This window comes from Pelophylax lessonae (genome assembly GCF_965119305.1).
Source record: "Pelophylax lessonae genome assembly, chromosome: 1".
Lineage (NCBI taxonomy): Eukaryota > Metazoa > Chordata > Amphibia > Anura > Ranidae > Pelophylax > Pelophylax lessonae.
In genome coordinates this window covers 860659057-860684404 of record NC_138768.1, presented here as the reverse complement: position 1 = coordinate 860684404, position 25348 = coordinate 860659057, and the positions used below count along the sequence as shown (strand labels likewise).

Here is a 25348-nt window from a genome sequence, read left to right as displayed (position 1 = left end):
GTTATAGTTACACAGGACAAGAATAGTGCCAGGAGGTATGGTCCCGTTGAGGGCCCTTCTGACAGAGAGTGTCCCTTAAGGGGTCCATACCTGCTGGAACCATTCCTGAAACAAGAATAGTGCAAGGAGGTACTGTTCCCTTGAAGAGCAGTGGTACAAGGAGCTAGTGTGACATGGGACAGGAGTGGTGGCAGGAGATAGAGATCTCTTGATGGACAGTGGTGCTAGAAGGTATGGTGCCCCAAGACAGGAGTGGTGCCAGAAGGTATGGTGCCCCAAGACAGGAGTGGTGCCAGAAGGTATGGTGCCCCAAGACAGGAGTGGTGCCAGAAGGTATGGTGCCCCAAGATAGGAGTGGTGACAGAAGGTATGGTGCTCCTGGAAAGGAGTGGTGCCAGAAGGTATGGTGTTCTAAGACAGGAATGGTGCCAGAAAGTGTGGTTCCCACAGACAGGAGTGGTGCCAGAAGGTATGGTGTTCCTGGACAGGAGTGGTGCCAGAAGGTATGGTGTTCTGAGACAATAATGGTGCCAGACGGTGGGATTCCCCCGAGACAAGAGTGGTGCCAGAAGGTTTGGTGCCCTGGGACAGGAGTTATGCCAGAAGGAATGGTGCCCTGAGACAGGAGTGGTGCCAGGAGGGATGGTGCCCTGGGACAGGAGTGGTGCCAGAAGGTATGGTGCCCCGTAACAAGAGTAGTGCCACAAGGTATGGTGCCCCAGGACATGAGTGGTGCCAGAAGATATAGGGCTTGGGGACAGGAGTGGTGCCAGAAGGTATGGTGCCCCAGGACAGGAGTGGTGCCAGAAGGTATGGTGCCCCAGGACAGGAGTGGTGCCAGAAGATATAGGGCTTGGGGACAGGAGTGGTGCCAGAAGGTGTGGTGCCCCGTGACAAGAGTAGTGCCAGAAGGTATGGTGCCCCGTGACAAGAGTAGTGCCAGAAGGTATAGTGCCCCAGGACAGGAGTGGTGCCAGAAGGTATAGTGCCCCAGGACAGGAGTGGTGCCAGAAGATATAGGGCTTGGGGACAGGAGTGGTGCCAGGAGGTACGGTACCATGTGACAGGAGTGGTGCTAGGAGGTACAATCTTCTTTATGGACAATCTCAACCTGAGGTGCCCCTTGGATCTTCATGTGCCAGGCAAACCCATTACTCCAGGTGTCTCTATGTTTGTGTTCCCTTAGTGTAAAGTGGACACTGGACAGTGCACACAAATGAACAACCCCCTCTGATTTCCACCATTTTTTAGTTTTAGGTGGAACATCTTCGATACAGAGATGGGTGAATGGAATACGCTATCGATAGTTCGGTTGCATTTTCAAATGATTTTTTATTCTATTTTCTAATAATCTATGGTTAGGGTTATCCAGCCTTTAAATGTGTAGAGGAGGCTTACAGCTAACCATAGGTAGTGGCCTTCCACTAAACTACAAGACAGAGATGACGCCACCAAGTAAGTGTTCACAAATGTCTGACACAGATGACCCCTGCTGCATCCTCTTGTAAGTTGATGTCTGATCACTGGGGGAGAGGAGACTGAGTAAATGCTTCCTTTTGCCTGCAGCAGACAGACTCAGCTTAGGAAAAGTCACCACCTGAAGCTCAAGGGTAGTTTTTTTAATGATAAAAAAGTGAAGTTTTGTGAAAATTTACACTATTAGTGTGGATTTATTCAAAGAGATTGTACAGCTGCCGACAGGTCAGGTTTATCTCCAAACCCCATTTTTTCTGCCAGAAAAACTGCCGATAGTGTTGCATTTTGTTACTTGTGCCTACCTGTGCATGTTTATGTGCGTTCTTCGTTTAGATACATTTGAATGTAAACTCATTCTACTGGTTAGAATATTCATTTATTCTATCCATTAGAATAACCACTTGAGCTTCGGAAGATTTACCCCCCTTCATGACCAGGCCATTTCTTTGTGATACGGCACTGCGTTACTTTAACTGACAATTGCGCGGTCATGCAACGTTGTACCCAAATTACATTTCTAACATTGTTTTCCTAGAGTTTTCTTTTGGTGGTATTTGATCACCTCTGGGTTTATTATTTTACAAAGGGGGTGCCAGGAAGGGCCCTGAAGAGTGTTCTACAGTACAGGGGCGTAACTACAGGGGTTGCAGGGGTTGCAATTGCTACCGGGCCCCATGCTCCAGGGGGCCCGGTAGCAAACCAGTGGGTGAACTTCCAGGATCTCAAAGGTCACACTTGCGACCGGACCCTGGCATTGCACCACTGTGGGGAGGCCCCAAGATTGCAGGAAGGGGGCCCACTGCAGAACTTGTGAAAGGATCCTGCTGCGGGACCGTAATAAAAGGCCATGCAATGCGTGTAAAGAGCCCCAGGATTAGTGGGAAGAGCCCTGGGCTTGAAGGGAAGGGCCCCGGCCAGGGGTCTGGGGGGCCCTTCATGGTTTCTTGCATCGGGGCCCTGAAGGTTCTAGTTACGCCTCTGCTACAGTACAACTTATCTAATACAGTTCATTAACCACTTGCCGTCTGCTCACTAGAGCTGTACTGCGGCAAAGTGGCTCTTGTAGGTCTGACGACGTAGACCTACGTCGGCAGACACTCCCCCTTCTCGGCGGCGCGCGCGCGCTGTATTCAGTCACAGCGGGAGTCGGGCCAGGGGAGGAGTGGCGGCGATCGCCGCTGCTCTTCCCCGATCGTCGGGGAATCGAGTCTGGAGATCCGCCCGCTTGTGTAAACAGAGCGGGCGGATCTCCTAAGTGACAGGCAGGGTCAGATTGCAGGGTTCAGCATAGCTGAACATGCGATCTGTCCTTGTGTCACTCAGTCACCTTCCCCCACACATGTCACTAAGCACCAGGCATACATTAACCCCTCCCTCTCCAATAAAATTAACCCCTTTCCTGCCAGTGTCATTTTTACAGTAACAGTGCATATATATAGCACTGATTACTGCAGTAATGTCACTGGTACCCCCAAAAGTGTCAAAAATGTCAGTCAAGGGTCCGATCTGTCTGCCGCAATGTCGCAGTCCCGCAAAAAAAATCGCAGATCGCCGCCATTACTCGTCAAAAAAAAAAACACCAAAAATTACAGAAATCTTTCCCTTAGTTAATAAACGCAATAACTTTTGCGCAAACCAATCAAAATACGCTTATTGCGATTTTTTTTTTTTTTACCAAAAATATGTAGCAGAAAACAAATTGGCCTAAAATGATAAAAAAATTTGATTTTTACATTTTTTGGGGGGGAATTTCATATAAAAAATGTTAAAAATATTGTTATTTTTTCAAAATTGTTGCTCTTTTTTTGTTTATAGCGCAAAAAGTAAAAATCCCACAGGTGGTCAAATACCACCAAAAGAAAGCTCTGTTTGTGGGAAAAAAAGGACGTAAATTTTGTTTGGGTACGGCATTGCATAACCGCGTAATTGTCAGTTAAAGTCGCACAGTGCCGAATCGCAAAAAGTGGCCTAGACGTAAGACAGCAAAATCCTCCGGTGGTAAAGTGGTTAATGTCTTCTTCACTGCCAGTGACAAGGTGAAGCAGCGGCCTTGCCGCACTCAGCTATATTTAGTCATCTCAGAAAACTGTGCATAGTTTATTCAAGTTGGAGTATCCCACTCATTCCCTTCTCCTATCCAAGTTCTCAATAAAACCACAAAAAAACAAAACTCCCAGACTGTTTTCTGACTGAGCCAAAACACTTTGAAAATGCTAAACTGTCGTGTTGTTGCTATGGGTAACCCAGGGGAATCCGCATCCAGCAGCTCCCAAGGGAGTAGTGCGACAATTGTATTATGCCAGAAGAAGTACATGTATAATAATCGTTGAGTAAACTGCAGACTTTATTGAGTATTATTGAGTTTTTTAATTATTATGAATAAATGATTATGTAATGATTATTATTTAATGATTAAATATTTGTTTTTAATTATTAATAATGCTATGACTTAATATTTATTGATTATAATTATTCTTTAATGACATTTGTAACAATCTTTACCTGCCTTGTGCTTTTTTAGAACATGACGGCAATCCTGGACAATCGAATGCAAACGCTGCAAATAGGTAAGTAAAAATCTTAAATTATTAATAATAATAATACTACCAGTATTCCTGGTGATTATTGAGAAGAAATTGCCAAACAGAACCCAAATGGTACCAATATTCTACTCATTAATTTACCTTATTCATGATTGGATGTTCCAAGTGAACATGGACAAAGACCCCGGATACCTCTCCAAGCTCCCCTGCTACTTCAGCCATCAAAAATCCCTGGTGGTTCTATGTTTGGGGGAACATGTGACCTCCTTCCACTTGAAGGTGCTCAGGTTTAGCAGCAAATTGCTAAGCCTGAGCACTGTCACACGACCAGAGTTGTATAAAGTACTCGAAACCCATACTTGAGTAAAAGTACAAGTGCTCGATCAAAAAGTGACTTGAGTAAAAGTACAAGTGCTCGATCAAAAAGTGACTTGAGTAGAAGTACTAAAGTATTCAACATTTTTTGTACTTAAGTATTGCAAGTAGTTTTTTTAAAAAATTTTGCTACTCAAGTACTGAAAGTAAAAGTACAAGTACTGTGTTATGTAGTTATTAAAGAAAGAAGTCAAAAGTTTGAACATCATATTGTTTTTTATTATTTCAAATACAGCTTTTATTTATACATACAGTAGCATTTATTTTCCTATGCGCTGATAATACACATGTTTTGAGCTTCATGAAACCTGCCATCTACTGTTCTGGCAGTGGTAATTTTTATAATAGTAACGAGTAACTATGCAGCACAAAAAAAAGTAGAGTAGAAGTATTGAAATCATCGAAAAAATGTAGTGAAGTAAAAGTGGAAGTAGGAGAAAAAAATTCTACTCCAGGAAAGTACAGATACCGCCTTTCGGTACTTAAGTACAGTAGTGAAGTAGTTCTACTTAGTTACTATACATCTCTGCGGCCAAGTCCTTCTATGGCTGTGCCACCAACCTGGTTGAATGCAGAAGGGTCACAGGTTTTCCTGTGGACCGTGTGGTACAGACAGGACACCTGTCACCACTGCCAGGTGAGCCAACACTCCTCCTTCCAGCCACTACCGATTCCCTGTCCGAGCCGATGTCTACATTTACTTCTTGTTCCCCAGGCAAAGGCCACAAGGCTCAGTCTGCATCTTGCTGGACTTTTTCTTTACTTCATACCAGTCAAAAAGGCATGGTATTTAGCAGTTCAAAGCAACTTACCCTTCAACAGTCTATTACTTCATGGTAATGTTCACTTCATCAGACATGGTTGGTTCTGAACAGTGCTATGCCTGCTCCAAGGTTCTGAGTACTTCAGCCTTTCTGGTAAACCCACTAAGGGGGAGAAGACCATGAATTTCCCCCAAAGAGGAAAGCCCATGCAGGGTAGCCTACATAATTGAAGATGCAGGCCCTGACACTCAACAGGAGCCTAGACGCTATTTACCCTGATTTCTTGCTTCCTCTATTACAACCTACTACGGCCCCCAGGGCTTCACCCCTACCACTCTTTAATATCAACAACTAGAAGGAAATAAAGACCCCTAGAGGACAAAAACTAAATGGCAGTTGAGACCCAACTTGGGCACCAATGGGGTCCGGAAGGGGAATGCTAGAGTATCAATGAGTTGGGGGGGGGGCTTTGGATGGATGCTGTCACTTTGACTTGATAGCAGCAGCAGAAGAATGTTCTAGCACGTGGAGACCTACATGAATAGCTTCAGCTGGGGGGGGGGGGGGGGGGATGGAAACCTTCCCTGTGCTTTGGCTTGCACTGCACAGCCTAAAGATCTTTGGAAAAGGCACTTTAACAGTTGTTCAAGAGTTGTTGGGGGCCTCGGCATAGTGGTTCTAGGCCGGGTTTGTCTGAGGCTGTGCCATCAACCTGGTCACATGCAAAAGAGTCACAGGTTCTCCCAGCTTGTGGTCCAGACAGGGCACCCGTCGCCATGGCTGGGTGTACAGCAGTGGTGTATTTTGGTTTTGTGCTGCCCTAGGCAAGACTAAAATTGGGCGCCCTCCCCCATGTAAATTTTCCCCTCTCCTTTTTTAGTGGATGTGTCTTCCTCCAAAATTGAAGGACTACAAGTCCCAGCATGAACCCCTGAGATCTCACAAGAGGGGGGGGTGAGAGGGGGTGGGAGAGAGAGGGTGGGTGAGGGAGAAAGAGAGGGGGTGGGTGAGGGAGGGAGAGAGGGCGGATGAAAGAGAGAGAGAGAGGGGGGGTTGGGTGGGTGAGGGAGGGAGAGAGGGGGGATGAAAGAGAGAGAGAGAGGGGGGGTTGGGTGAGGGAGGGAGAGAGAGAGGGGTTGGGTGAGGGAGGGAAAGAGAGAGGGTGTGAGAGAGAGAGTGGGGGATGAGAGAGAGAGAGAGAGGGTGGGTGAGGGAGAGAGAGAGGGGGGTGGGTGAGGGAGGGAGAGAGAGAGGGGGGATGAAAGAGAGAGAGAGAGGGGTGGTTGGGTGAGGGAGAGAGGGGTTGGGTGAGGGAGGGAAATAGAGAGGGGGTGAGAGAGTGGGGGATGAGAGAGAGAGTGGGGGATGAGAGAGATAGAGGGGGGGATCGAAGAGAGAGAGAGGGGGGGATGAGAGAGAGGGGGGGTGAGAGAGTGGGGGGTGAGAGAGTGGGGGAATGAGAGAGAGAGAGAGGGGGGGATGAGTGAGATAGGGGGGATGAGCGAGAGAGAGAGGGAGGGGGGGGGTTGGGTGAGGGAGGGAGAGAGAGAGAGGGGTTGGGTGAGGGAGGGAAAGAGAGAGGGGGGTGAGAGAGGGGGGATGATAGAGAGAGTGGGAGATGAGAGAGATAGAGGGGAGGATGAGAGAGAGAGAGGGGGGATGAGAGAGAGGGGGGTGAGAGAGTGGGGGGGATGAGAGAGTGGGGGAATGAGAGAGTGGGGGGATGAGAGAGAGAGAGAGGGTGGATGAGTGAGATAGGGGGGATGAGCGAGAGAGACAGGGGGGATGAGAGAGCGAGAGAGAGTGGTGATGAGAGCGAGAGTGAGAGGGGGGGTGAGAGAGGGGGATGAGAGAGGGAGATGAAAGAGAGAGGGGGATGATAGAGAGAGAGGGGTTGAGAAAGAGAGAGGGAGGTGAGAGGGAGGGAGAGAGAGAGAGGAGGGGTGAGAGAGTGAGAAAGGGGGGTGAGTGTGAGAGAGAGGGGGGTGAGAGAGGTGGTTCTAGCAACCAGTGGCCAATAGAGTCTCAGGTGGTGGGGGGGGGGTGGTTTTGCTGCCCCCCTGCAAAGTGCTGCCCTAGGCCTGGGCCTTGTTGGCCTAGGCCAAAATACAGCACTGGTGTACAGCACTCATTCTTCCCACCACTACTGTCTGAGCCAGTGTCCACATTTATTTCCCCTAGAGGGGAAACACTAAACAGCACCAAGACCCAACACGGGCACCACGGGGATCCTACAGGGGAATGCTTGAGTATCAATGAGTTGGGGGCCCTTTGGATGGATGCTGTCAATATGTCATGATAGCAGCATCAGAAGGATGTTCTATTGTCTGAGGACTATTGTCATCCCAATTTGCCATCAAAAACCTGAAAGAAAGTCAAAACTTTCTCTGGGTATAATCTGTCAGCCTAGAAAAAGAACGTTAACTTAAGACTCCATTTAGAGTGAACTAGTTACTTTACCTAGTCCATCCAAAGCACGGGTTCTCTTTATCCCAGCAATGGCTGCAGTTTTTCAGCGCCATCAGGGCGTGTCATGCAATGTCCCCCGTCTTCCTATGTTAAAGGAAGTGTGTGAACAATTCTGTTGTCCTGTGCAGCCTTATTGTGTTTAACAAAATGAAAGATCCATCTTGCACCGGTGACTTTTAGAAAGACAGATGTTAGCTGTCAGGCAGCACTTCCTACCCTGCCAGTCCTTATTGGAGGGGGGGAATGAGGAGAGCTGGGTGGGGGGCCGAGGAGTGATGGGTGGGGGGGCCGAGGAGTGATGGGTGGGGGGGCTGTGTTTATTTTGGAGCCTAAATAAAAAAAAAAAGCTGATGTGGGGGGGGGGGGGGGGGGTTGCAGGGAGTTCAGATAACAGCCAGGGTAAGAGGAAATCTACACAAAGATATTTCCTCCCCATTCTACTTTCTCAGAGGATGTTTAGAATGGAACCAAAAAATCCTGGAAACACCCAGTCTGCAGAGTTATTGAAGGGTTTGAGGGAAAACCTTGTAGGCTCCATCAAATCCTGCCTCTCCTAAATACCAAAGCCGTCTGCGAGATGGCATAGAAATAAATTCCCCAAATTCTCCAAATAGTCCAAATTATGTTCTCTGTAATAATCATTCCACTGAAGAGGGAGATAACTGAAGATTGCAGTTTATTTCCCATTCTTTGTACATGACCCTGCACACCATTACAAGTCAACCCTTGCTCTGCCCAACTTATGCTTTGGCGCTTTAAGTGCCAGTCCACTCATTTTATGTTTTGGTACTCTACTGCTAAGTTCTCAGGTCTGTACAGCAGCTGCACCCATTATCAGGGGTTCCCAGCGCCTTTGTGCTGAGTTCCCAGTTCTGTACACCCGCTGTACCCGTTATGGGGGGTCCTCACCATCCTTGTGCTTATTTCCCGGGTGTGCACACCTGTGTTGCCCATTGTTAGAGGTTCCCACCATACCTATACTGAGTTCCCAGGTCTGGACGTCTACTGTGCCCATTAGGAGTGATTCCCACCATCCCTGTACTGAGTTCTCGGATCTTCACACCTACTGTGTCCATTATGGGGGATACCCACCATCCCTGCACTGAGTTCCCAAATCTTTACACCTACTGCACCCATTAATCATTCTTGTGCTGATTTCCCAGGTCTGCAAACCTGTGTTGCCCGTTGTTAAAGGTTGCCACCATACCTGCACTGGGTCTGTACACTTGTGGTGCTCATTGTTAGAAGTTCCCAGCATCCTTGCATTGAGGTCCTGGGTCTGTACACCTGCTGTGCCCATAATAAAGGGTTCCCACTATCCCTGTGCTGAGTTTCTGGGTCTGTACACCTGCTGTACCCAATATGAGAGCTTCTCACCATCCCTGTGCTAAGTTCTAGAATTTGTACTCCTGCTGTGCCCATTATGAGGTGTTCCCACCATCCCTGTGTCAAGTTCCCAGGTCTATACACCTGTGGTGCTCATTGTTAGAAGTTCCCACCATCCTTGCTTTGAGGTCCTGTACATCTGCTGTGCCCATTATGAGGGGTTGCCACTATCCATGTGCGGATTTCTTATATCTGTACATCTGCTGTGCCCATTATGAGGGGTTGCCACTATCCATGTGCGGATTTCTTATATCTGTACATCTGCTGTGCCCATTATGAGGGGGTTGCCACTATCCATGTGTGGATTTCTTATATCTGTACATCTGCTGTTCCCATTATGAGGGGTTCCCACTATCTTTGCTTTGAGATCCTGGGTATGTACACCTGCTGTGCCCATTATTAGGGGTCCCCACCATCTCTGTGCTAAATTCTAGTATCTGTACACCTGTGGTGCTCCTTATAAGAAGCTACCACCATCCTTGCATTGAGATCCTGGGTCTGTACATCTGCTGTGCCCATTATGAGGGGTTGCCACTATCCCTGTGTGAATTTCTTATGTCTGTACATCTGCTGTTCCCATTATGAGGGGTTCCCACTATCTTTGCATTGAGCTCCTGGGTCTGTACCCCTGCTGTACCCATTATGAGGGGTTCCCACCATCCCTGTGCTGAGTTCCTGGGTCTGTACACCTGCTGTACCCATTATGAGGGGTTCCCACCATCCCTGTGCTGAGTTCCTGGGTCTGTACACCCTTGTGCCCATTATAAGGGGCTCCCACTATCCCTGCTCGGTTATTATTTATTGTAGGTGGTGAATAATGTAATAGAAGGAGTTGAGACACACAAAGGTGGGCAAGAACAACCAGAACTCCAAGGTGTGCAGAAACAGAGCTGGGAATTAGGGCCGGTAGATCTCATTGATGGAGTCTCCAAGACATATAAAACACCAGTGGCTTTATAACCTTTGGGTGGATAGGCCCTTAAAAGGGTAAGACCCCATTCACACTAGCGCGACTTGTCAGGCGACTTGGTCGCCTGACAAGTCGCGGTCGGTCGCCTGCCATTGATTAGCACAGGACCCGTTCTAATAGGAGCGACACAAGTCGCTCCGACTTAGAAAAAGGGTCCTGTACTACTTTGGGGCGACCTGGAGGCGACTTGCATTGACTTCAATTATATGAAGTCCGTGCAAGTCGCGCCGAGGTCGCCCCAGCAAGTCGTGTCGCCCCTGTCTGAACGGGGTCTAACAGTATTATTTTTTAAAGTAAACCTTTCCTCCTGCTAACTTTACAAAAACCGATCACCCAAGGGTAGCATGCACTCTTGTGCTCTAGTCTGCACTAATTCCTTCTGTAAGTCTGGGTCCCCACCCTCACCTACTGTTACCTGGAGGTTCCATAATTAGTCTGGTTGATAAAAGACACAAGTCCATCCAGTTCAACCAATAGTGATGTGAGGTTGTGGTGGAGGCGGGGTCCCCTTCTCCTAAGCGTATATAAAGTCAGGCATTTCCAGCATGCTGCAACAGTTAGGTTCGGTTCACATCGGTGCGATACGGGAACACTGCAAATCCACTGTGGGTTCCCGCATCGCATCTGACTCGCAGACAGTCCACACTGCCATATGTGAACTGCTGGGAGTGTCAATACAAAGTTAACCGACCAGCCACCATAGTTTTACTGCGGCAGGTCGGCTTTGTCCCGCGAAACGACGTACCTGTACGTCGCTTCGCGGGGACCTCTGGCGGTTTCAGGTTAACAAAAAAGTCAGTGAGTGCTTCCTTCCACAAGATGGTGTCCTTTGCATCTGCCCAGTAAAGATCCCAAATTGCTACATGTGAAAAGTCAGGGCCTAACAGGCTAACACAACAGCAATTATGGAGGCCCTGGTGCCCATTTGCCACAGGGGAAGCTAATCGGCGTTATAAAAACGGTAGACCGCTGTTCTGTCAGTTATGAACACAGGGATCCTGTGTTTCTCTTATTTAGGAGCACAGGTCTCTGTGTTCATGCAGCAAGCCCACCCCCCCCTCCCTCCCACAGTTAGAAAGCACCCCCTAGGGTCACATTTAACCCTTTGATCACCCCTGGTGTTAACCCCTTCCATGCCAGTGTCATTATTACAGTAACAGGGCATATTTTTAGCACTGATTACTGTATGACACTGGACCCCCCAAAAGTGTCAAAAATGTCAGTTAGGTGTCCGATCTGTCCGCCGCAATGTCGCAGTCCCACTAAAAATCGCTGATCGCCGCAATTACTAGTATAAAAAATATAATAATAAAAGTAATAAAAATATAAAAAAAACATTTCCCCCAGTTTGTAGACGCAATAACTTTTGTGCATACCAATCAATATACAATTATTGGGATTTTTTTTCTACCAAAAATATGTAGCAGAATACAAATTGGCCTAAAATGATGAAAAATTTACATTTTTTATTTTTTTTTTTATTGGGAATGTTATATAGCAGAATGTGAAAAATATATATATATATATTTTTTTTCAGAATTGTCGCTCTTTTGTTGTTTATAGTACAAACAATTAAAATTGAAGAGGTGATCAAATACCACCAAAAGAAAGCTCTATTTGTGGGAAAAAAGGGACATCAACTTTATTTGGGTACAGCGTCGCACGACCGCGCAATTGTTGGTTAAAGTAATGCAGTGCCGTATCGTAAAAAATGGCCTGGTCATTAAGGTCCGGTCCAGAAGTGGTTAATGACACCCCCAAATCAATTTGCATATCGCAGTGCGAACTGTCAGTTCAGACAGGAATCGGATCGGACACCCATGCGATCCGATTCTGGTGCGGACCAAAAAAAGGGTCCTGCACGACTTTGGTCGGAATGCGTTGCGAATTCAGCCATACAATCTGTATGGCTGAAGTCGCATCGCACAGACATCGCATGTGATTTGCAGAGCAGTGCGGTTCACATGCGATGTCTGACATCACTATAGTGTGAAGCGGCACTAAAAGGATCGTAGTTTCCTGCAGCATTATGATGATTAAAATGTTGCAAATTGCAATTATCGGATACAAGAAGAACAAAGTGTTCAGAAGATGTTTCCTAAATTTGTAACTTTTTTTCTTGTATAACTTTGTAACTGATAATTTATTCCCCACAGTCCTGCAGTAGATATATTTTTTTCCATTGAACCGAGTCAGAGCCTTCCACCATTGTCCTGGCACGCGTCTTCGCAGGCCTGGTCTATACAGCTTGTGTGTGCGAGGAGCGCCGCGCACAAGGAACCCATTAGTGGTTTCTCTGACAACTTTAAACGTCTCCCTATAAATAATCCCATTTGTCACAGCGCAGTGATCTATTACTCTATATTATCTGCTGCAAATAATGTGAAATTGTCCTGAACCCGCTAAAGACCGGAGGAGGGGGGGAGAGAAGACTTTATAGCTGAATGCCTGGTACTTTTCAGACTCAAAAACCATTAAAGCTGAAGTTTTATCTGCTTTTATTTTACCTTCCCTGGTCCCTCTCCCCCCCATCAACATGCTTTTTTTTTATTGCATACCTTATTATAGACCCAGTGATGTCATCACTAGGTCTCTGTGCTTCTCTATGCAATGCAGGCAGATTATGGCTGGTGGGAGGGGCCAGCAGGGATCTGTACATAGCTTCCTTTATGCTTTACATGGTTTACATATGTGCGGCCACGGTTTTGTGCCTGGGATCTGGTGCAATTCTGTTCACCATTTCAGGTGCGAATCAGGTCCGAATTTTTGCCTGAATTCAAACCTGAACTGGACCACACAGAAGGTGACCAGATTTTGAAAATTAAATCTGGGGACATTTTTTTTATTTATTGTCAAAAGGCACAGGACTACATAATACACAGAGCGCTGGGCACAGGACTGCATAATACACAGAGCACTGGGCACAGGACTACATAATACACAGAGCGCTGGGCACAGTACTGCATAATACACAGAGCGCTGGGCACAGGACTACATAATAAACAGAGCACTGGGAACAGGACTGCATAATACACAGAGCGATGAGTATAGGACTGCATAATACACAGAGCGCTGGGCACAGGACTACATAATACACAGAGCACTGGGAACAGGACTGCATAATACACAGAGCGCTGAGCATAGGACTGCATAATACACAGAGTGCTGGGCACAGGACTGCATAATACACAGAGCGCTGGGCACAGGACTACATAATGCACAGAGCGCTGGGCACAGGACTACATAATACACAGAGCGCTGGGCCCAGGACTGCATAATACACAGAGCGCTGGGGACAGGACTACATAATACACAGAGTTCTGGGCACAGGACTGCATAATACACAGAACATTGGGCACAGGACTACATAATACACAGAGCAATGGGCACAGGACTACATAATACACAGAGTGCTGGGTGCAGGACTGCATAATACACAGAGTGCTGGGCACAGGACTGCATAATACACAGAGCGCTGGGCACTGGACTGCATAATACACAGAGGACTGGGCACAGGACTGCATAATACACAGAACATTGGGCACAGGACTACATAATACACAGAGCAATGGGCACAGGACTACATAATACACAGAGTGCTGGGTGCAGGACTGCATAATACACAGAGTGCTGGGCACAGGACTGCATAATACACAGAGTGCTGGGCACAGGACTACATAATACACAGAATGCTGGGTACAGGACTGCATAATACACAGAGCGCTGGGGACAGGACTGCATAATACACAGAGCGCTGGGGACAGGACTGCATAATACACAGAGCCCTGGGCACAGGACTGCATAATACACAGAGCGCTGGGTACAGGACTGCATAATACACAGAGCGCTGGGCACACAGGACTTAATCCAGGGACAAAATCGGGGACGGACTTGGTGTTCACCATAACTGCATCCAATTTGCATATATGTGAACCCGGCCCTAAAGGGTAACTCCACTTTCATGGGGAAAAAATAGCAAATAAAGGAAAATTCATATAGCGCATACAATTGTGACACAAATTATATTGTGATTGAATGTTATAAAAAATTAACTTTCCTTTTCAATCTGCAGCTGTTGTAATTTTCTGAAAATGCAATATGGCCGTCTGGAGGTGTTCTGTACACAGAATGTATACTGACCACACCCCCAGAAACATCATTTCCTGCTTGTGTGATTGGCTCACCAATTTTCCCAGAAGTCTGCACTAAGATACAAGTCAGATTTCTGGCATCCCCTGCAACAAAAATATCATTGTTGGTGAGATACTCCCAATAGGAACACGTCTAAAGGGATGCAGGTACAGCAGGTTTCCTCATTAGTGCTCTGCAGCTGCCACAGCTGATAGATAATTATGGAACCACTCCTATTAGTCCCACTCAGCACAGAGGAGCAAACAATGATTTCTTCAGAATAACAAAAGCTAGGAATCTGCAACAAAGTTTGTTATAATCCTTGTAATGTTCATTAACCACTTCTGGAGTTTGTAGACGCGAAAACTTTTGCGCAAACCAATCAATATACACTTATTGTGATTTTTTTCCCAAAAATATGTAGCAGAATACAATTTGGCCTGAAATGATGAAAAAATTTGATTTTTATTTATTTTTTTTTGATTGGTAATGTTATATAGCAGAAAATGAAAAATATTATTTATTTATTTATTTTCAGAATTGTCGCTATTTTTTTGTTTATAGCGCCAAAATAAAAATCGCACAGGTGATCAAATACCACCAAAAGAAAGCTCTATTTGTGGGGGAAAAAAGACATCGATTTTTTTTGGGTACAGCATCGAGCGACCGCACAATTGTCAGTTAAAGTAACGCAGTGCCGAATCGCAAAAAATGGCCTGGTCATCCGGTCCAGAAGTGGTTAAGCATCGAAATTGTAGCAAAATCACACGCAGAAAAAAAAAAAAACATGCTTGTCTGCTTGACTCTGGCTTTTCAGAAGAAAAGGCGAGCCTAAAAAACCACAGAGGGCAGCGGCAGGGGCAGCCCCTTCAGAGTCCTATAAAAGTGATCAGGTGGCTTTAAAGCTGCCTGAATCCCTTTTACATGAAAAACGATGAAATCAATTACAAGCTCGCGAAGCAGCAGCAGCCAGGAGCTTGTTTTAACCCCTTGAATACCATGCCGTTTATAAACGTCCCTTGATAGACAAGGGAGAAAACTTCAGATTACTTAGACCCCATTCACATCTGAGCAATAGCGGCCCATCCATTGGGGGCGAAGGGGCGCCGCCCCCCCATCCATGTGTCCGGCCCCCTAATTTACATGCAGGGCGCCGGACGCATGGATTCCAATAGTGTTTTTTTTTTTTTTTCAATCACGTGATTAGAGCCAGAGGCTCTAATAGGCTTTTAAAAAAGGGTGTGCTCGGGGTGCAGAGCACTGCGCCCTGAGCCCACCCAGTTGTGTGACAATAGCGAATGAATATTCACTATTGCCACACTGATTCTCCTCCTGGGCAATCAGGAAGTGGGTCCTGACACCCGTTTCCCGACTGGCCGAAAGGAGAAGCCATGCTATTGGCCAAGGAGGAGGTGGAGGGAGGAGACTTAGGGGGAAGCTTGACCCACGGAGGAGACTGAGGGGGAAGCCCGACCCAAGCAGGAGACTGAGGGGGAAGCCGCCACCGCCGCTGCCTGCCCAGGTTGAGTGAGCCAGGGACCGGGGGGGGGGGGGGGTTAGCACATTGCACATAGAGCAGCCCATTCACTTAAAAAATGTCTTTTGTCACGCGACTATCATGTGGCAAAACACGCGTCTACTAACCGTGTTTGGGGCGTCAATAACAATGAACAGCAACCTCAAGTGTTTGCGGTGTGTTTACAAAACGTGCATTTCTGTGTTTTGTCGCGCATTTAGGAAAAGCAAAGGTGGAAATGCAGCCTTGGGGTTCCTTCACGCGTTTCTTTAATCTCTGAAGAGTGATCCACATTCTGACCATTCTCGTAGGTTACCGATATTGCCGATATTGTCGTGACGTCATTGTGTATGTTGCGCCACACTCGGACAGCTTCTGCCTTCTTAGGCCGCCTCCCTCAGCCTCGTCTGGAGTCGGGGAGTCTCAGGACAGTGAGTGTGCAGAGCATACAGTGTGTTTAACACAGCCGCCACATACATGCACCCACCCACAGCTGCCTTGTGCCAGCCAGCCAGCCACCCACACACCCACAGGCCTGTACCAGCCAGCCAGCCACAGGCCTGGCCTGTACCAGCCAGCCAGCCACCCACCACACAGGGTGCCAGCCAGCCACTCACCAAAGGGTGCCAGCCAGTCACCCACCCACCCCAGGGTGCCAGCCAGCCACCCACCACAGGGTGCCAGTCAGCCACCCACCACAGGGTGCCAGCCAGCCACCCACCAAAGGGTTCCAGCCAGCCAGCCACAGGCCCGGCCTGTACCAGCCAGCCACCCAAAACACAGGGTGCCAGCCAGCCACACACCAAAGGGTGCCAGCTAGCCAGTCACCCACCCCAGGGTGCCAGCTAGCCAGTTACCCACCACAAGGTGCCAGTCAACCACCCACCACAGGGTGCCAGCCAGCCACCCACCAAAAGGTGCCAGCCCGCCACCCACCACAGGGTGCCAGCCAGCCACCCACCACAGTGTGTCAGTCAGCCACCCACCACAGGGGGCCAGCCAGCCACTCACCACAGGGGGCCAGCCAGCCACCCACCACAGGGGGCCAGCCAGCCACCCACCAAAAGGTGCCAGCCAGCCACCCACCCACCAAAGGGTGCCAGTCAGCCACCAACCACAGGATGGCAGCCAGACACCCACCAAAGGGTTCAGTAACAGATTTTTGCAAAACTTTAAATGTTCAAAATATCGGCCGATACCGATATTCGATGGCCAAAATATTGGTATTGGCAAAGAAAAAACTATATCGGTCGATCCCTACAAAGTACCGACGTAAAACTGCAGTGGGCGGTCCATAAGTGGTTAAACACATCCCTTGGTAGGCAAGGGGATAAAGCATCAGATCACTTATATCTCCTCGCCCTAAAATAAAATAATTTTTTCTTCTCCAACCAATCCTATGATTTCCATCCATTCCATATTATTATTATTATTATACAGGATTTATATAGCGCCTACAGTTTGCTCAGCGCTTTACAACATGAGGGCAGACAGTGGAGTTCCAATACAATTCAATACAGGAGGAGTCAGAGGGTCCTGCTCAGCAGAGCTTACAATCTAAAAATGTTTAGGAAATATTTCTATCACCTATCAGATCAATATTCATTTATCTGTTTCCAATTCATTTCCCCCTCCAGTAATTGGCTGATTGGCTTTATTCTGAGATTTTAGAAGACGCGGCTTTATAACACAACCTCCCCGTTTCCTAATTAGACGAGCGTCCTTTTTTCATTGTCAAAATTGCGCTTTGAACCCGGGAATAATCCGTTTTCTTCTATGGTGAAATGTAAATAAAATTTGGAACTTTCATGCTGAGCCAGACGGAAGCCTGATTCCTGAAAATTAAGCCTCTTACGGGAGGCAGACGGCGGTTAACCCCTTCCTGGGGCGCGCTGCGTGCACGTCGTCTTCAACAACAGCTTGATCCTTGAACGGCTCTGATTTTGGGGCCCCCTTGTCTGATATCGGGGGGCTGCCTCCAGGGTGGGCATGGAACAGTTTATAGGAGAAGGGGCCGGGAATGGAGAGGACGGCTGCTAGGTCCTCGGGGAAGGTTCTGGCCGCCTTTCATCGCAGGATTCGGAGTCTTTGCGCACATGTGGTATTAATCAAGGGGGGAAATTTCTGAAATCCCACGGCGGTGTCGGGGGGGGGGGGCTTCGGATGAAATCATGGCACCGCGCTCTGCGTCTACGACCCCTTTGTGCGGCAAAATGAGAACAGTCGCTGTTTGACACTGATTGAACTTGTCGGGAGGTTGAGGGTTGGAGGCTGAGCGTTGTTTATCCTTGAAATAGTCAAACCTTCGTCGGGGAGCTGAAGACTAAGGAGGATATAAAGGGTATGTACCCCCCGACAATCAACTTCTCTTAGTTATTTATTTTTTGTATTATTTATAGGGTTGCACCTATATCACTTTTTTAAGACTTTATCGAGTACAAGTACCGATACTTTTTTCAAGTACTCGCCGATACTTAATACCGATACTTTATTTTAATGTCACGTGACAGTTTTCAAAGCACAATACAGACTAATATTGTGGCACTGATGAGGCAGCACTGATGGGCACTGGTGAGGTGGCACTGAAGGGCACTGATGAGGAAGCACTAATATGCAGCACTGATGGGCACTGATAGGTGGCACTGATGAGGCAGCACTGAAGGGCACTGATAGGGTGGCACTGATGAGGCACTAATATGCAGCACTGATAAGCACTGATAGGTGGCACTAATGGGTACTGGTGGGACAGCACTGAAGGGCACTGATGGGGTGGCACTGATAGGTGGCACTGAAGGGCACTGATGGGATGACACTGATGAGGAGGCACTAATATGCAACACTGATGGGCACTGATAGGTGGCACTGATGATGTGGCAGCACTGAAGGGCACTAATATGCAGCACTGATGGGCACTGATAGGTGGCGCTAATGGGTACTGGTGGGACAGCACTGAAGGGCACTGATGGGGTGGCACTGATGGGCACTGATGGGGTGACACTGATGAGGAGGCACTAATATGCAGCACTGATGGTCACTGATAGGTGGCACTGATGAGGAGGCACTAATATGCAACACTGATGGGCACTGATAGGTGGCACCAATGGGCACTGATGAGGCAGCATTGATTGGCACTGATAAGGCAGCACTGAAGGGCACTGATGAGGAGGCACTAATATACAGCATGGATGGGTACTGATGAGGTGGCACCGATGGGTACTGATGGGGCAGCACTGAAGGGCACTGATGAGGAGGCACTGATAGGTGGCACTGATGGGCACTGATGAGGCAGCAGTGACGAGGTGGCACTGATGAGGCGGCACTGAAGGGCTCTGATGGGGTGGCACTGACCAGAAGGCACTAATATGCAGCACTCATGGGCACTGATGAGGTGGCACTGATGGGCACTGATGAGGTGGCACTGATGGGGTGGCACTGATGAGGAGGCACTAATATGCAGCACTAATTGGCACTGATAGGTGGCACTGATGGGCACTGATGAGGTGGCACTGATGGGGGGTACTGAAGGGCATTGATGGGGTGACACTGAAGAGGAGGCACTAATATGCAGCACTGATGGTCACTGATAAGTGGCACTGTTATGCAGCGCTGATGGGCACTGATAGGTGGCACTGTCTGATGGGCACTGATAGGTGGCAGTAAAGGGCACTGAAAGACAGCCCTGATTGGCATAACTGATGGGCACAGATTGGCCTCCCTGCCTCTAGCAACAGAAGTGACGTTCCATCAGAACACTGCGACGCCCATGTTGGTACACCCTGCACTCGGGCCGCAGTTAGAAAGCAGTCACTATATGGGCTGGGTGTAACAAGTCCTCTGCCTCCTTCTGATTCGGACAGAACTATTTGTCTTGAGAAAACATAGCGGCTGCGCCCCCTGCCCCGGCCAGCTTACCCCGGCCAGTGTATTGTTGAACGTTGACGGTGCTCACGCTCCCTCCAGCTTCTCTCCATCCACTGACTTCTGGGAAGTATTGGATTAAGCATCGGAGCATTTGCACGAGTGCAAGTACTCGTGCAAATGCTCGGTATCGGCCAACCCTAAGTATTTATTACAGGTAATTATATAGCGCTGTCAATTTACGCAGCTCTTCAGATATATATTGTACATTCACATCAGTCCCTGATCTCAAGGAGCTTACAATCTAAGGTCCCCAATTCACATTCACAAATACACATATTGTATGGCCCTAGTGCTCCTTTTTGGTCTGTTAGAATGAGCCCCCCTCAGATCTTTACATATGGTCAGTATTGGGGTATACTTTGCAGTTAGAGCTGGGGACACCTAAATCTGGTCTTTAATGTCCAAATTGGTGTCTTGTGTGAGTTCTTATGTATTATTAGGAGAATTGGATTGGAGGTCAGACAGTTCCCGAGACAGGACATCTTTAATACCCTAGTCATGAACCATCTTAGTAATAACTGTTTCTGATGTTTGCTGTCAGATGTTAAACCCATAGCTCCCAACTCTTCAGCCCCGAAGGATTTTCCCCCTTAATGACCAGGCCATTTTTTGCAATTCGGCACTGCATTATTTTAATGGATAATTGTGCGATCGTGCGACACTGTACCCAAATAAAATTGATGTCACTTTTTTCCCCACAATTAGAGCTTTCTTTTGGTGCTATTTGATCACCTGTGCGATTTTTTTTTTTTTTTTTTGGGCTATAAACAAAAAAAGAGCGACAATTCTGAAAAAAAAAAAAAAAACAATATGTTTCACATTCTGCTATATAACATTCCCAATAAAAAAAAATTTAAAAATCAAATTTTTTCATCCTTTTAGGCCAATTTGCTTTCTGCTACATATTTTTGGTAAAACAAAAAATCGCAATAAGCGTATTTTGATTGGTTTCAACAAAAGTTATCACGTCTACAAACTACGGGAAAGATTTATGTCATTTTTATTTATTTTATTTTTTTTACTAGTAATGGCGGCGATCTGCGATTTTAACCGGTTGCCGACCGCCGCACGACTATATACTGCGGCGGTCAGCCCCGGCCAGGCAGAGTGACGTATCGGTACGTCACTCGCCTGTCACTGACTTGCGAGCCTATCGCGGGCGGGCGCGCGCCCGCCGAGGCGCGCGCCCGCCGCGGCTCGTTCACAGGCAAGTCAGTGCGTGTGACCGGCGGACTCGATGTCCGCCAGTCACACTGCGATCGCTCCTGTGAAGGGAGAAAGACAGAGCAGCTTGTGTAAACAAGCTGCCTGTCAGTTCTCCCTGTGTAAAAGTAAAGATCTGTCCGTTCTACTATGTAGAACGGTTGATCTTTGCTTTTACACCAATAGGAATGTCCCTACACAGTAGAAAGCACGCCCCTAGGACACACTTAACCCCTCCCTGTCCAATAAAGTTAACCCCTTCCCTGCCAGTGTCATTTTTGCAGTAACAGTGCATATGTATAGCACTGATTACTGTAGTAATGTCACTGGTAACCCCAAAAGTGTCAAAAATGTCAGTCAAGGGTCCGATCTGTCCGCCGCAATGTCGCAGTACCGAAAAAAAAATCGCAGATCGCCGCCATTACGCGTTAAAAAAAAAAACACCAAAAATGACAAAAATCTTTCTCTTTGTTAGTAAACGCGATAACTTTTGCGCAAACCAATCAAAATACGCTTTTTGCGATTTTTTTTACCAAACATAGGTAGCATAAAACAAATTGGCCGAAAAATGTTAAAAAATTTTGATTTTTACTTTTTTTTTTGGGGAATTTCATATAAAAAAATGTGAAAAATATTGTTATTTTTGCAAAATTTACGCTCTTTTTTTGTTTATAGCGCGTGATCAAAAAATCGCACAGGTGATCAAATACCACCAAAAGAAAGCTCTGTTTGTGGGAAAAAAAGGACGTCAAATTCGTTTAGGTACAGCGTCGCACGACCGCGCAATTGTCCGTTAAAGTCACGCAGTAAAAAATCGCAAAAAAACCCCTGGTCCTTTAGCAGCCAAATCCTCCGGGGCTTAAGTGGTTAAGCAGGACTGCAACATTGCTGTGGATAGATCGGACCCCTAACTGACATTTTCAACACTTTTGGGGGGGGACCAGTGACATTACTACAGTAATCAGTGCTAAAAATATACACTGTTACTGTAATAATGACACTGGCAGGGAAGGGGTTAACCCAGGGGGCGATCAAAGGGTTAAGTGTGAGCCTAGGGGGTGTTTTCTAACTGTATAGGGGAGGGGCTTGTGACATGACAACAGAGACCTGTGATTCTAAATAGGAGGATCACAGGCGCTCTGTGATCATTTCAGAGAGAAGAAGGGTCGGCTGTGTTTACAACAGCTGACCATTCTCTCTCTCAGTGGGGAGCGATCGCGGGTGCCCGGTGGCAATTGCGGCCACCGGTCACATGGATCGGCATCCCTGCTGCCTAGTGGGGGCGGTAGCGCGTCGCCGGCGGCGCACACTCACCCCCCCCCCCCCCCCCAGCACCACACGCCCAACAGACATAGGGCTACATCATTTCGCACAGCCGAGCCAGCCTGCCACAGTAAAACTGCAGCGGGCGGTCGGCAAGTGGTTAAGGGGGTGTGTCCTATGCCTACATAGTTTTGCTAACAGTTGTTCTTCCGTTCCCTTCTAAAAAAAGTTGTGAGGTTTGGTTAAACCCCCATACTTTACAATGTATAGCAGGAGGGAACTGATTCTGCACTTGTGTAGATTTGGTGCCACTGCCCCTCCCCCTCCTTTCTCTATTGACATCTACTGAAACCACCACAATGATGACATCTAAATTCCCAACCTGAGCGGTATCCCTGCTGTGAACCCATCCACGTGCTTCCACCTCCGTGACCTCCGGCCTATCAAATAATAGAGCTGGCCCTTACAGCGCAAGTTGGATTCCAGTTTTTAGCTGGCATGTGTACAAAACCAGATAGTAGGGAATTACTGAGCTGATAAATAATTCAATGATTTACGAAGATACTACCAGTCATCCTGCTCTGTTATGTCCAATCTGGGGATCTGGGAACCCCCAGTCACCAAACTCCTTTTTGTCTAATCTGGTGATCCAGGATCCCCTAGTCACCCCCACACCATTATGTATAATCTGGGGATCTGGGAACCCCAATCACCCTACCCCATCATGTCTAATCTGGCAATCTAAGAACCCCCAGTCACCCTACTCTATTACATCTAATTTGGGGGTGTGGGAACCCCCAGTCACCTCACTGCATTACTTCTAATCAGAGGATCCTGAGAACTCCCAGTCTTCCCATTCAATTATGTCTAATCTGGTGATCTAAGAACCCCCAGTCACCCTACTCTATTATGTCCAATCTGGGGATCTGGGAAGCCCCAGTCAACCCACTCCATGATGTCTTATCTGGCGATCTAAGAACCCCATGTGACCTCATCCTGTTATGTCTTATCTGTGAAGCCCCAGTAACCCCAGTCACCCTAGTCCGTCATGTCTAATCTGGTGATCTAAGAATCCCATGTCACCCTTCCCCATTATGTCTAATCTGGGAAGCCCCAGTAACCCCCAGTCACGCTTCTTCATTATGTCTAATCTGATGATCTAAGAATCCCATGTCACCTTACTCAATTATGTCTAATCTGGGAACCTCCAGTCACCCTACTCCATTATGTCTAATCTGGGAGGCCCCAGTTGTCCCACTTTATTATGTCTAATCTGGTGATCTAAGAACCCCATGTCTCCCTACTCCATTATGTCTAATCTGAGAAGACCCATTAACCCCCAGTCACCCCACTTTATTATGTCTTATGTGGTGATCCAAGAACCTCCAGTCACCTACTTCATTATGTCTAATCTGGTGATCTAAGAACCCCATGTCACCCTAGCTCATTATGTCTAATCTGGTGATCTAAGAACCCCATGTCACCCTACCTCATTATGTCTAATCTGGGAAGCCCCAGTAACCCCCAGTCCCCCTACTCCATCCATGATGTCTAATCGTATGATTTAAGAATCCCATGTCACCCTACACCATTATGTCTAATCTGGGAACCCCCAGTCCCCCTACTCCATGATGTCTAATCTGGGAAGCCCCAGTAGCCACCAGTCACCCTACTCCATGATGTCTAATCTGGTGACCTAAGAATCCCATGTCACCTTACTCTATTGTGTCTAATCCCAGAACCCACAGTCTCCCTACTCCATTATGTCTAATCTGGGAAGCCCCAGTCCCCCTACTCCATGATATCTAATCTGGTGACCTATGAATTCAATGTCACCCTACTCTATTATGTCTAATACCAGAACCCCCAGTCTCCCTACTCCATTATATCTAATCTGGGAAGCCCCAGTCACCCCACTCTATTACGTCAAATGATCTGGGAGCCCCAGTCACCTTACTCCAATATGTCTAATCTAGTGTTCTAAGAACCCCATGTCACCCTACTCCGTTATGTCTAATCTGGGAAGCCCCAGTAACCCCCAGTCACCCTACTCCATGATGTCTAATCTGGTGACCTATGAATTCAATGTCACCCTACTCTATTATGTCTAATCCCAGAACCCCCAGTCTCCCTACTCCATTATGTCTAATCTGGGAAGCCCCGGTCCCCCTACTCCATGATATCTAATCTGGTGACCTATGAATTCAATGTCACCCTACTCTATTATGTCTAATCCCAGAACCCCCAGTCTCCCTACTCCATTATATCTAATCTGGGAAGCCCCAGTCACCTTACTCCAATATGTCTAATCTAGTGTTCTAAGAACCCCATGTCACCCTACTCCGTTATGTCTAATCTGGGAAGCGCCAGTAACCCCAGTCACCCTACTCCATGATGTCTAATCTGGTGACCTAAAAATCCCATGTCACCTTACTCTATTATGTTTAATCTCAGAACCCCCAGTCACCCTACTAAATTATGTCTAATCTGGGAACCCCCAGTCACCCCACTCCATTATGTCTAATCTGGTGATCTGGGAACCCGCAGACACTCTACTCCATTATGTCTGCAGTAGAGGAATACACAACCATGCCCACTGCAGCATCCATCTCACAGAGAGCCTGAACCAAAAAAAATATCTCTACTAAACAAGTCATAGCCACCTGCCAACATCAGACTTGTCCTAGAAGATGAATATGACTGGAGATGTGGTGGATACAGAAAGAGGAAGCTGCATGATCCCAACTTCAGGAAAGAACACTCCCACTGACCCCGCAAGGTGTACTCTGGATACTGGTTGCAGTTGATTACAGAGAAATGAATGTCAATGAATTAAGTTGAGTTGCTGTTTTTGCTGGAGACCATGAATCATTTCATGACTGCTTTTACTTTTTTCCTGAAACTGCTTTCAAAAACAATTTTTAGCAAATCTTGACATTGTCCTACCTCTTCTTTTGCAGAGTCTGACATGGATAGCTCCTACTCGCCATCACCGCCAAATTCACCGAGCCTCCACAATGACAGCTGTAATATTGCCCCACTCACCCCATCACAGTCTCCGGTAAGTTGACCCAACATATTGTGTCCATTATTATTGCACACTTATGCACATTTTACTGACATTCACATGTAGGGACCCCTGACCCTGGTGTGTCCCTCATTAAATGTATTATGTTTGTAGCTAGGCTGTAACCGGCCTGAGCACCGGTTTACCTCTTTGTGCTTTGCAGGTCTTTCTTAAATTCAGTGGATTGCTTCTCCCGGTTATTAAGGAGCGTCCAGTAATTAGCACGTGGAGGACAATCACTCAGTTATTACCATGTATTTGACC

General features: G+C 47.3%; 1 protein-coding gene across 1 annotated transcript in view; it reads left to right on the top strand.

Moving 5' to 3' along the window:
* The window catches only part of HSPA12B (heat shock protein family A (Hsp70) member 12B), a 98684-nt gene that overhangs the window by 4989 nt on the left and 68347 nt on the right, over nt 1-25348 (top strand). Inside the window, exons 2-3 of the mRNA XM_082262923.1 lie at nt 3998-4043; nt 24978-25078. Coding sequence (XP_082119049.1) covers nt 4001-4043; nt 24978-25078 — 144 coding nt within the window. The 5' untranslated portion in view covers nt 3998-4000. The remainder of the gene's footprint in view (nt 1-3997; nt 4044-24977; nt 25079-25348) is intronic.